Source organism: Dermacentor albipictus, chromosome 3, assembly GCF_038994185.2.
Source record: "Dermacentor albipictus isolate Rhodes 1998 colony chromosome 3, USDA_Dalb.pri_finalv2, whole genome shotgun sequence".
NCBI classification, from domain to species: domain Eukaryota; kingdom Metazoa; phylum Arthropoda; class Arachnida; order Ixodida; family Ixodidae; genus Dermacentor; species Dermacentor albipictus.
In genome coordinates this window covers 111,604,751-111,618,695 of record NC_091823.1, presented here as the reverse complement: position 1 = coordinate 111,618,695, position 13,945 = coordinate 111,604,751, and the positions used below count along the sequence as shown (strand labels likewise).

Here is a 13,945-nt window from a genome sequence, read left to right as displayed (position 1 = left end):
GAAAGAGGGCCCCTCCTCATCTGGTTATACAGAGCCTGTTGCGAGGAAGAGGTTGTCCCGCCTCCTGGAATTGTAGACGCCTGTCCGTCTCTTCTGCGTGTTGCGGGTTCGTGGAAGTTCTCCTCCAGGCCCCATTCGAGGAAAGGGTCTCTCTAAACACACACACACACACACACACACACACACACACACACACACACACACACACACACACACAAAAGAGGTCTGTACACTGTGGGGCTTCTGGCAGACAGTCGAAATGGTCATGGCGAATTAGGAAGTCACGCTTCATTTCGAAGAGGCGTGCTGGAAGAAGGTCGGGTGAGAGAAAGTTCTTTCTACTTGAGGTGCGGGGCGCCAACAATAGCAGGCGAAGTCACGCCTCATTTCGACGAGGCAGGGTGAGAGATGGTCGGTTGAAATTCCTTTTAACACGTGGTGTCAGACGCCAACCCTAACAGGCCTTGGTGTCTATCAACGCTGACCTTATATGTGCGAAGAGGCTTAACACTAACGCAGACAGACCTTGCCTCGTCTCGGGTTTCTTGCATGCGCTTGCGAACTTGCTAACGGCTTAGTTCGCGGTGCTAACTTTAGTCTAAGCACCGAAGAGATTTCATACGCGCGCTTTCGCGGACCAGTCTCGTGACCATGGGCTTCTGTAGATATGTTACTGATAAGAAGTCTCCAACAACGCTAAATTCACAGCGCGGAAACAATACATGGAGAAGAAGAAGGACGAAGACCTCGTTCGGGTCTGGTTCCTTCGTTGTGAAGTTAGGGTCATGGATGGCCAGCCAGCCCAGTCAGATACCTTTCTTCGACAGAATCTGAAAATGCAACGTTTACTAAGACAACTCGTCCAACAAGAAATAACACGTGGCCTCTTATACGTAATCTTTTTGCTTTGGCCAAAGTCACAGCACTTTCACGGTGGCGTGTGACGCACACAGTTCTGCTAAGTATCTGGACGTTGTATCTGGTAGAAAAGACCACAGGCGTTGTCATGTATACCACGTTGCAACTAAGGCGGCACTTGTAGTAGGGCTATGCAAAATCATTGAGCGACTTTCTTGTATGGAGAGGGGCGCACTATACTTAGGGTGTGCCACACGTATGCTCGGCCTGTGCTGGAATTCGGGTATATTTGGTCTTGTGCAGGCGTGCTCCTGTTATTGTTCCAGCTGTTCCACAGCGTGGAGCTAATTGGTCAGGTTTAGGTCTTCCTGAATTGGCTACCGCCCCTTCTCCCCCCCCCCCTTTTTTCCTCCACACAGACACACATCCTGGCGCTTTAAAGCTGTCACCAGTGAACCAGCCGCAAGACCCCTCCAACTCCCGGTACGTTAATTGTACGCATGTTTAAAAGAGCATCATACTCTTTCCACATGCGTCCGTGGCTTAATGGTTTCAATATCAGTCTTCTGCGCTAGAGTTCCGGTGTTCGAATCCTGCCCTCGGAGAACTTTAATGATGTCTATTTCATTATTTATTACGCAGTACATTGTTGGAAATGACGAGTTTAGAAAGTCACAAAGCCATTTTGATGCCAGAAGGACGCAGTTCCATGTACTTTCCATGCTGGCACAACCGCTCCCGTTGCAGCTCCCGTAGGTTCTAGACATACCTACAATTATTCTAGACATACAAGTTTTTCATCTTTTTAGCTTTATCTTTGACCCGTGAAAGAGCAAACAGCCCAGGTAAGTGTGTTATAAATCAACCCTGACCAGCGAATGTACGACGGCAGTAGCAGTATTGCTCAAGCGAGCGTCCATACATGCAGTAGGTATGTGCCTTGTACCTGTCGCAGCGGCTAATATCGTTCACGCCAATCCTGTTGTGCGCGCTAACACGTACGGTGCCTTCAAAGACGACGTTGCCGGGCGACAGCTTGACAGCGACCAAGTAATGACTCGTGTTCATTGCGAGCTCGGTCGGTGTCGCCTGCAGCAACGCCACGTCAATCACTCGGAGCAGTTGGTACTCGGCACACTTTCGCGTTGACCGCGCTGACTTCTCGTTGACGTCCGAAACAATCCGATCTCCCAGAGTCCTGGCCAGCGCACCGGACACAGCTGCATCGCCCCGGACGCTGCACGCGCACCACTTGTGCTTAATGGACGCATCCCTGCACGTCCTCTCCTCCGGAATCTCGTTAAACAAGCTCAGTCCGTACTCAGTGCGCGGTCGCTTCCTGACGGGATAGTCGAGCAGCTCGACGAGCGTCGCATGGACGTCGAAGGGCGTCGTCAGGCGGCGCTGATTGACACGAAGATTCCGAGCAGCCTCGGGGTTCTTCTCTAGGAACCACGGCGGAAAGACGAGGAAGGCGAACGGCTGGAGGTCTTCGAGCCTTCCGATGTACGTGGTGCGCACGTCGCCGAAGCGCAATCCGTGGTCGCTGAGGAACACGAGAACCGTGTGGTTGAGCGCGCCGGAAGCGTGCAGATGTTCGAGATGGCGCCGGAAAGGTTCGTCCGCATACGCTGCGTTGTTGAGCCATTCGTGCGTTAGTTCGGTGAACCAAGCATAGGCGAAGAAAGGTCGCTCCGACATGACGTTCACAAAATGGGCAAGGTATTCTAGCAGCACTTCGGACGGCATAGTGGGTCCCAAGCAGCTTACCCGCAGTTCTTCTTCGGTGTTCTCGGCTAGCTCCTCCATTAGCATGATGGCGTGTCGCAGATAATAGTCAGTCGGCGCGCGCCGAAAACCTTTACTGTGGAAGCTGCTAAAGAGAGAACACTGCGTCCACTCCTCGAGAAACATGGTCCTGTAACCCCGCGCAGCATATTTACGCCAGATCAACGAGGGATTGAGGTTGTCGTAGAATCCGGCCTGAGCCGCCTTGTCCGCTTCGAAGTCTTTGAGACCTGCGAGGAGGGCCATGTGGTTCGGGTAGCTGTTCTCCCCAACTTTGTTATATCCATGAAGTTCGAAAGCGCCGAGTTTCTCCCGCACGAACTTGGCAGTCTCCGGAAGGTGCCTGTCGAGGTTCAGATGCGACACCGAGTCGAGACCAAGCAATAGGACGCTCAGGTTGTGGGGCGTCCCTGTGCTTGCACGTCGGCACCGCTTCTCCACGTTCCTCTTAACGAGCGGGTTCAGAAGAAACTGGCTGTAAAACGGCCTCTCCGGGGTCTTCTTTGTGACGCACTCTACGAATACAAACTCCTCTCTCAGCGCCCTGTCGAACAACAATCTCGTCCGGGGTCCATACACGTGCTGTCTGTCTGGAACCGCTAGAGATTCGTTTCGATAAATTTCCTTGTAGAAGCAGTCGAGGTCCTCAGGAAGGACACCATGCTCCTCCAAGTTCCGCGGAAGTATCACTGGAAGACCATTCCTGGAATATAAAAGGTTTGTGCGTCATGACGAGACAGAGTTTCGCAAAAATGTGAAGGCTCCAAGTCATCAATGGTTGAACAGTGAACGTTGCTGTGCTACAGCGACAGTCCTTGTTCATCCGCTGTTGATCACAATTTTGTGTGTTTCGTGATAAGAACAAGTATTTGTGGTATTTAGGGCCTTTGAACATGTAAGCAGGAGGCTTCGAGAATGACGGTAAATAAACAATGCACGTTTTTTTTTAATATGCTCTGCTTGTCAACTCACCAGAGTTTTACCAGAGGGTTCAAGACTTTGAACGTTTCTTGCTACGTCTCACACTTTTTGATTCAAGCGCCGCCTCTCGCAACACCAAAAGAATACAAAAGGCCCGAGAAGATGCGAGGCACGAGTTAGTAAGGTCCATCCTATCCATACTGTCAGTTCATCCGCTATACGATACCTGCGTAAGCGTGTGGCATGGTGCTTTAGCTGCACTCAATTCGACGATTAGAATGAATGGCATTACTGACAATCCGTAGCCGGAAGAATCTCCTAAAGTATGGCATATAGGGAAATGGCAACGGGAAGTACAAGCGTGCACGTGAGTTGACTCCAATAATTATATGTTACACTTGCGTCATCGCGTAAGGTTTGCATAAACATTGCGTCTGCTCCGTTAGCACCACGTACGTATGCACATTCGCGTAACATTTGCGTAAACCTGGAAGAAAGAAAGCTTCGCTTGACACCAATTCCCACTATATGCGTGGATGCGCCGGTTTTTCCAAAGAGAAACGCTTTCTTTGGCTCATCGACCCGTGTTTGTGTTGGTCGGTGGTTGTGGCCGGTGGTCGGAACCGCCGATAAGAAGGCGGTGCAAAGGGCTCGTATACATTTGGCCAAACTATTGAGGGGCGTATTTATCGGCGAACGCCAACTATTACAGTCCTTTCGAGACGTGCGCGCGCGCTGACGCGCAAAAGCGTTCGAGCGCCTGAAGGTTTAAATCAGACTTGTGCGTAATGACTAACATGTAATTAATTCTCTGTAATCAATTACTTTATTTCTAGTTTTGTAATGTAGCTGTACTTCTTTTACCACAGCAACGCTTACTGGAACTCAATCATCTTTGTGAGTAGCCAATTAGGTATAACCAGTTTCTCTATTGACGAGAAAGGCGACTCAGCAGAACGCCTACGTTCTCGCCACGCAGCAGTCTCGTGAATGCGCATACTTGGACGGACAGAGCCAGCAACTCGCCATTTGTTTTTTTCGACCAGAGCCTCGACCTTAACGGGGTATACCAGATAATGGCCAACGACCTAAACGGGCGCTGTGCATGCTATGGCGCGATTTCGACAACCACTTCGGACGCTTGTGCCGGAAAACATAGTTAGGGTTGATTTTTGCCACCTTTACATTGGACTTTCTGGGAACGCCTTTCTCTCAGGTGTAGCAAGAAGCGCTATGCTTCATAGACGACCAAGAAGCCACTATCGAGGCATTAAGTAAACACAATCATGTGCGCAATGTGTTCGTATGTTACAACGGGGCCCTTCTATTGTATCTATATTCTCTTCTGTTATTTTATATTCTATCTCACAAGTAACTTGCAACTCCGCCGAATGTGGGAGGTGGACATAGGCAATATCGTTGCGCAGCGGAATATTGTTTCGGATGTAACTACCCGATTAATGGGGGGAATTATTGAGTTTTATTTTTGCTTGCTACATAATACGTGACATGCATGTCGTACACCACGACTTGGTGGTAGCTGTCGGCTACCGGGTGCCGGCGGTTACCGTCGGTAGCCGTAATAGTCATCCTAACCATGATTTGGTAGCAACATGACTGCGCTCTTCAAGCCCAGAACAGCCCGCTTCGATCCGAATTCGCACTGGTCACTGGCTCCCCGCCTTGGCAGCAAGAAATAAATGCTAAATGCGGCATCGCTCAGTCTCATCTCAAGCTGAGGGCAAAGCATTAAATATGATATGTCGTTATTGAGATCAGGTATTAGTGTTGACGCTGCTAAGACTATAGAGGTAGCGCCGAGCCGTACAAGTGATTTGATTTCCAGTTACCAGATGGGCGCCCCATCATTAGCAACAGTGATACGTTCACGATGCGCAATGATATAAAAGTATGATTATCCACTGCATCATTAACTTACTACTCCGCTCTTGTATCGCACATGATGACGGTGGCGAAGAAACGCCAAACAGACGCCGAGCAGACGATGCATCGTGGGCGAATAATTAAAAGGGCCTTCCCTATTACTACTAGCTAAGAAGGCGGCAAAGAACGGCTGCGAAAGCGCACAGATGAAGCGAAGCCCCGCTGCTGCATTCATGTAAATGCAGCTTATGGTTACAACGCCAAAACCTTTGGTGTGCCAATCCGCTAAACTTGCAGCATGTGTCGACAGGATGGTAAGGCAGACGTGGTGAGCGGACCACGCGAAGCGGATGACCACACCTTGAGGAGTATTCGGCCTTCCTATTGGCTAAGGAGACCCGCAGCTTCCACAGTGCTGCAAGGAACTGCTCAGACAGGGTATACTTAAAACACCGTCTGCGGAGTTTAGGTACGAAAATGCCTCTTTTTTCTCGTAGCAATATCGAGCCTGTGGCATGTATGCTGTTTCGCGTTCAGCCATCGAAACGTCGACAGCGCACCGCCGGCAGTGGTAATCGAAGCGCCAACTAAGGCTTTGTGTTGTAAATTTTATTCGTAACACTTCAAGCTAATACGTATACGAAAACATTTTAAATTTGAAGCTGTTTGAAGCAAATTAAGCGTAACGGCTGAAACGTTTTGTATCGTGCCAATTTCTCGAATGGGTAACGACAAGAGAGAGAGAGAGAGCGTAGGCAGTCTGGACCCGAAGGCAAACAGTCGCGATGGAATTCGTCCTGGCGAAAGCTACGTGTTTATGATTAAATGAAGCTGCTGTTGAATATTGTGAACGAATGGGCGTGACATCCTCAGCTACAAAAGTGTAGGAACTTCAGCAACATACCAGCCTGCGATGGCTTTTTTCAGTGGTACATAATTCTTCCCTCAACGGCGGACAGCTTGTGTTCACCAGAACGTGTGGTAATACTGTACGTAGTACCTTTTTGCACATAAGCGCTTACGCATATTATGCAGCAGCAGTATATCTTCTGAAACGTTATTCAGGTGCCTTTTATATCATGGAGACATCACCGCTGTATAGCACGGATGTTTATTGGCAACAAACTGGTGTAATTAGTGTTGTGATTTCACTCGGCCTATGCAGCAGTGCCGACCTTCAAAGATAAATGTAAAAGCTGACACCGAGTGTCACACACATTGTATATATATATATATATATATATATATATATATATATATATATATATATATATAATGTGTGTGACACTCGGTGTCAGCTTTTACATTTATCTTTGAAGGTATATATATATATATATATATATATATATATATATATATATATATATATATATATATATATATATATATATATATATATATATATATATATATATATATATATATATATATATATATATATATATATATATATATATATATATATGTGTATATATGTTATGTGGACGAGATAAAATGTGTATACACGTGGCCAAAGCAAGCTGGCAATGCAACAGCAATAGCAGACGACGGAAACGTCGGTCGTCAGCTTGGTAATACTGCGACAGTGGAGTATTCGGAGCGGGTGAGTACCGGTCTTTCCATGCGGAACATGCTTCACAATCATACTTGTAGGTCAAGGTGCAAGTGCATTTTCTACTAAGTTGTTTCTTCAAGGCTTTCTGTGACACCAACGATTAAGTACCCGGACGACTGCTGCTTCGACATACCTGTATCATGTACCTGTATGTACCTGTATGCGTATGTCACCGATGTCAAAAAAGATACAAAAAATTTTATTCATGTCTAACTTTTACACCAGCACTGAACTCTTCAACCAACTGAGAGTTGACAACGCCCTTGCCGAACTCATTGAAGCCCAACAACGCTCTCAGCTTGAACGGCTCACCCTTAGCCTTAGTGAAACGGGACTCTCTATTCTATCCACGCTTGGCTTCACCTACCATCAGCAACAGAGCCCCAAACAACCGATCCCGACTGAAATCCGTAGCTCGATCTACACAGACCCTATCCCTAGAAACATTCACCCTGAATATAACAGGGCCCGGCGCCAGGCTCGGGCCGGAGCTATCATAAAAGCCCTTGCACTCGTACCTGGAGTCACATTTGTTGATGCAGCCCAATATTCGCATGACACACTATTTCTGGCCGTCGCCACACGCAATGGAGTGCTACGCCACGCCTCCAACGTCACTACACCCCACTGCCGAGACGGCTGAAGAACGAGCCATCGCCCTGGCCACTCTAGATTCCACCTGTCACACCATTGTGTGTGACTCTTGCTCAGCCGTCACTAACTTCAGCAAACGTCGTATTTCACCCCAAGCTCTTCGCATCCTCTGCCAGGCACCACACTCTAAAGACAGCATGATCTCCCTGACATGAATCCCGGCCCATGCGGGCCCTGTCCACCCACACCTCGCCAATCTCAACGAGGTCACCCACTCAATTGCGCGAGGCCTAGTCAACCGCGCCGGAGTCACTGGAGACGAGTTGAACACCAGGGACAGTCTGACCACTTATAACGACCTCGTTAAAGCCTTTTACCTCAGTCGCAAAACCTTCCCCTCCCCTCACCCCAAGTTCAGCCGGGCGGAGACCACCACCCTGCGCCGGCTACAAACACGTACCCTTCCCCCGCCCGCCTCCACCTTATATTCCCAGACGTTTACACTACCCCCAACTGCCGGTGCTGTGGCATTCACCCGGCTACGCTTCCGCATATGCTGTGGGAGTGCCCAGCGCAGCACACGCACACTAACACCACGACCCTCTCGCCTAGGATGCATGAAGCTCTGCGGAGCTCCGCCCTCGACGACCAAACCTGGGCGACCCAGCATGCCCGCGAGACGGCGACGAGGCAAGCCCTTGACGTCCCTTCGTGGGAGGCTTAGCCTCGGCCATCATAAAGTGCTGGTTCTACAATAAAAGTTTATCCTCCCCCTCTAACATTTACCATGTTTCAAATTGCCGCATTTCTAATCTATATTTTTTGTCATTGCATTATGTGGTTGTGTGACCGCAGCTGCTAAGTCAGGCACGTTCATTGCCTTTTTTAGCGTCACCCAAGGCATTTCTGCAAGGAATGTCTTGAATATATGAATGAAGAAAGAAAGAAAGAAAGAAAGAAAGAAAGAAAGAAAGAAAGAAAGAAAGAAAGAAAGAAAGAAAGAAAGAAAGAAAGAGAGAAAGAAGGGAAGAAAGAAAGTGCAGCAACGTAGTACTTAAGCATTCAAGTGTGCCTTTAAGTGTATTCCAAGCAATTGATAACTTAAAGTAGTTTTCTTGTACTAATTATTCGGGTCATTCAGAGGCTCCAAACAGTTGACAGATGTCACCGCGGCAATCAGTTCTTGTTTGGTATTTATGAGATGAATGTATTGCACAAGCACCCCGCTTGCGGAAACACTTGTGGACCATAGAGTTTCTCACTATATTACGTAGAGTGAAATCTGACGCTGCTGCGCTGTTGCATGCATGGGAATGCCGGCATATTGTGACTTCGGATTGGCATCATCCTCAAGGAGCCAGGATACCTTGAGGACGCGCCTGACTATTACCGTTTCGTCTGCCACATACATTTCCTACGAAAAGAGCAGGTGAAGAGCTGTTCTAGCATGGTTATTACACATAAACAAGTTTGTTTAATTATGAGGTCTTGTGATTGGATGTCCAATCATATGAAATGTAAAAAGTATCAGTGGGTCGTTAAGGTTGCAGGACAGACGACAAATTCAGCGTGCGTTTGCTTTGGAACAGCTTGGCGTCCGTTCTTGCGTTTAGCGCAACAGTGTCGAAGGCGCCGTCTCGCAGGAACTACGGTATCGGTGTTAGCGTCGGAGGCGTTGTACGCGTTAGCGTAAATTTCCGTATATATTTAGATGTATGTATATGCCACGCTTTGCTATAAGACATGCGGTATATGAGGGTCATATTGCCACACTATTATATCACTAAAGTTGATTATACCTTGTCGCATTCATTCTTGGCAAAGTTATATTCCTCAGAATTTTGAGAATTACAGCCCAAACAAATGCCATGAAACGAAACACCGACGGCGCATGCCTTTTATGTTAAATCTTCTCAGACTTTAATATTGAAGTGCGAAACAATGACGTAAACCTGCAAATGTTGTAATTTTTCTTTTAGCGCGGCTGTGTACTATCTCCGGGATCAGCGCATGGAAGAGGCCGCGTTTCTACCAGAAAGCTCGCCTTCGGGCATAGCTTTCGCCGCCAGCGCTTTCCGGTAAACAGTGCGGCTACGTAAGCTGCAGTTGCCGAGAAACGTGAGAAGCGGTCAGGGATCTTTGATTGGTATCGCGCTCCACTCTTAAAGGTGACGCTTAGGTGTCTTTCGAGTTTTCTTCGCTTGATTCTGCATTGTAGGTGAGTAAACGTCACTGAAAGATGTAATACGGATGAATGAATACGTTTGATGTATATTTGTTTTAAGAACACATTATCTGTGCAGCCACATGCACGTTTTAGACGAAGCCTTGCGCAGTACCGACAATTTGAGAACTACGTAAACGTTGCAGCGCACACTGTAATGTGATAACCTGCGGCGGAAGCAAGATCGGCTGGTTCTCGGCATGGCCGCCATGCGCAGAGCGTTTCGCTGTAGTCACAAATATATCACGATTATTTTAAAAGATCGCAGTTCTGCTAGAAAGGCGGAGCGCCGATTGCGATATCAAATTAGTAGATAGCTGTACAAAGCAAGAATAGTAGTTTTGTCGGCCGTATAAACTTGTAAACATTCGCTTACTAACTAAGTTAAAAATGAAAGAATGTATAAGCGCGACTCAACGAGGACGTAGAAAGAAACAGACACACGGAAACAGTGCTGTCTTTGTGTGTCTGCTTCTTTCGAAGCCCTTGTTCAGTCGCGCTTGCACATACTATCATGGATTCAAACCATCTACCCGTCAACGTGTTTTAACTAAATTAACCAGCACGATGTCACGCGCGCACAGGTACACATGAACACACATCGCTCGATAACAGCGGGAACTGTCTGTGAAAACGCTCGAGTTAGTAATCGCAGCAGCAGGCGCGAGCCAATTGACCTCCATGGATCTGTCTCTTCAAGGCGTACGAAACGTAGAAAGCACAGCGCATACGAAGCTACCGGCACTACGCGCACTCTGCAAACATCACAGATCTCTTTGAAGATGAGGTCCGCGAAGGCGCGCACTTTAGCCACGTCGAAGACCGCTCTCAAACACACGAGCACCGGCAACGCGTCCCTACGGCGTCCGCCATTCGCGTGGCCAACGCTGTAGTAGACGCCGCGGTGTACAGAGCGCCGGGCGTAGCAGCCGCCGGAGAAGTACGCCCCTCCTCCCTCGCCTCAACCCCCCGTGTCGCGGAAAAGCCGGTATCGTCGGCGTCGGTGTCGGCGTCGGTGGCGTTGGCCGTGAGGGATAAATCCCGGCAGGCACCTCATGAATAAAAAACAACTTGCAAGATGGGCTGGGTGGGAATCGAACCAGGGTCTCCGGAGTGTGAGACCCTGGTCTCCGTCTCACTCTCTCCGGAGTGTGAGACGGAGCACTCTCTCCGGAGTGTGAGACGGAGACGCTACTACTCAGCCACGAGTCCGATGCTTCAAAGCGGTACAAAAGCGCCTCTAGTGAATGCGATGTTGCCTTAGAAACGAGCCGTATAAAGTTATACTGTGGTGTATATCGGTAATTATGAATATGTAACTCACAGAAGTTGCAGTTACACGAGTAGCGAAGTGCGTTTCCGCTACATTTCTTCTGCGCTTTCCGCACACGCAGAGCCATCTTGCGGCAAACACAAAAGACCCCCTCCTCTCAATGCACGGCGGTGCCCCGACTGGTGGCGTGCCACGCGCGCATTGGGGTTCAGCATTGGGGCTGTGCGGGGACCGGTGCGAGGCGCGTCGCGGCCCGGACTCCCTCTCCCCTGACGACGTTTCGCCTTGCTCCCTCACGGGTTGCAGAATCAAGTGTCCTTCCTTTCTTTACATCACTATCTCTCTATCTCTCAGCCCGTGCCCATCACGACGTTTGGCTGGCGTGCGTCGCTTCTCCCTCCGAGACACCGAGTTCTTTGGTTCGTTCCGCTTGCTCAGGCGCACGTTTCGTTGCCGCGCCGAACACTGCGTTGCTCGACGCTCACCGCGTCCGATGCGGGGCGCCTCGTAAGTGATCGCTGCGCCATAGACCATTGTCTTAGACCCCTTGGCGGGTCGACGGGAACGCTGTCGCGTTCCACTCTTGAAGGCGAAGCTTAGGCGTCCTCTAATTTTTTTTTTTTTCTGGGTGGCGTTGATCCGGGCCGCGCTGCTCGCTTGCGCACGCGAGATTGAACCGCGTTCGCCCGCTCACCCTCACACTCGTCCCCTCACACGGAACCTCACGGCGGCGGTGACGCCGAGGACGGTGGCAGAAATCCGCCTGGAGTGCCCATGTGCTATCGCAGTAAAATAGACGTGACTCTTTAGCTACGCTATGGTGCGCGTAGGCCCCTACTTGCGGACACAACACTATGACCTCGAAAGTAAGAGAAGCCCCCTAGCTGCGCGCAGAAAAATCAGTCGACTAAAACTCTTGCATAATATTTTGTCTGGAAAAATAAATATATCGGTACCCCCATATTTAAAGTCCACCGCAAGAAGACCAACACGTAACACTCACAAACACTCCCTACAACCAATTTTTGCCAGAACAGAGGCTTGTAAGCAGAGTTTTTTCCCGCGCACTGTTTCGGACTGGAACAGTCTACCTGACTTTGTTTGTCAGGCTGAAAATTTTGACGAAGCCCTTGCACTACACCTGTCTTAAATATCAACGTAGCCAAACTGTTATTTCTGGTGCAAGTACTGTTGTAAATTATTGCTGTGCTGTTCTTTTTACGTGTATGTATGATAAATACCGTCCCAGTGAAACCGATGTATTATATTGTCGTGCAAATGTTGTTGGAATTTATTTCTGTGCTGTTCTTTTCCCATTTCATTGTAATTCCACTCCTGCTTGGGCCACATTGTCCTGCAGTATTGTGAAATAAACGAAAAATCATAAAGCCGATGAGGAGCGTAAGCGTACAAAGACTCTGCGGATATTACGGAGGTGTGCGATGCGTGCCGAAGTGGCGACGCAGGAGGCGAAGCGACGGCCTAACGAGTGGAGCGCGAGCAGCAAGAGAAGCCCCGCGCGGCCGAAGTACAGAGGCGCGGCACGACAAGCGAACGGCAGCCGAACAGGACGCCGAGACCAAGCGGCGCCGATTGGAGGACCGTCACTTGCTGGACGTATTGCGCGTACTTCTGGAAGCTCTTTGTCCATCACGAATTTGGCGCGGCGCGTAGCATCTTCGACCGCACGCGGTTCCGATAATCGACGTCGTCATGCAGGGTGTCGCGAACCCGCGCACGTGGAGATCATCGAGTGAGCGTTTCCCTGGGAAGACGTCAGTTCGTTCGGGCTTTGCGCCACATGCATGGGACAAATGGTCCGCATTCACGTAGATAGATAGTCCTCGAGGATGGTTTCTGTTGTAATATATCATGATGAAGTCACAGCCGCTATTCTGCCGCCGCAACGCATACACTGTCTTCAGATTTTCATCCAGCATGATTTCTCTCTCAGCATGAAAGTCCATGAACCGACGTCGTCTACAATGGCCTCCTCGATCACGTGTTCACATACCTCAGAACGCCATTTCCTCATCCGCGCTATCTGTGCGGCGTGTCATTGTGACCTGCCGGAGTACGAAAAAAAAAAAGTAAAAGAAGGTAACGGATGCCTCTTTGTCCGGTATTTCTGTGCCAATCCATATGATTAAATGCACGACCATTTTGACGTGCACAGCAGGTTAACATTTGGAGGGTTAGAAGGTCTCGAGATACCTTCTGTCTGGCTGCAAAACCGGCGAAGCCAAGTGGACGCACAGCCACGCTCCACTCAAGTCGGCTCTACCGTAGCCAAGGCACCGCTCTGCCTCACACTGCCGACACGCGCGTTGGCCGCACACACATTGATGTTCTCGTTCAGCAGCTGTGTGCATATCACACCTTGATGCATACAGTGGTCTGAGTGGAACGAGCTGTTAACGTCGAGCTAAATGCATTCAATTCCTCATTTGGGCGCTGACGCACGCCGATGGTTTTCCTTCGGACTCATCTCGTGCACCACCGAAGTGCGATGGTTCAACGCCTTCTGTATAGCTAGTACAAGGCCGGGGCACTTCGATCCGTGACGTCATGCTACCTTTCCCGACTGCCATAAAATCTAATTGTGACGCTCCCGAGAAGCGCCATGCTGATGTTGGCATCACCACTTTCGTCACGCCAGGCTTGACAATGGCTGAGCACGATGTCGCGGAATCGAATCCCGGCCACGGCGGCCTCATCTCTATGGGGGCGAAATGCGAAAAAGCCTGTGTACTTAGATTTAGGTGCACATTAAAGATCCCCAGGTGGT

General features: G+C 49.3%; 1 protein-coding gene across 4 annotated transcripts in view; it reads right to left on the bottom strand.

Moving 5' to 3' along the window:
• Nucleotides 1–426: 426 nt before the first annotated feature.
• LOC135908474 (uncharacterized) overlaps nt 427–13,945 on the bottom strand; it is a 49,314-nt gene continuing 35,795 nt past the window's right edge. For all 4 annotated transcript variants that reach the window (XM_065440255.1, XM_065440256.1, XM_065440253.1 and 1 more), the window contains one exon: nt 427–3,349. In XM_065440255.1, the coding sequence (XP_065296327.1) occupies nt 1,720–3,349 (1,630 nt within the window). In that variant the 3' untranslated portion in view covers nt 427–1,719. The remainder of the gene's footprint in view (nt 3,350–13,945) is intronic.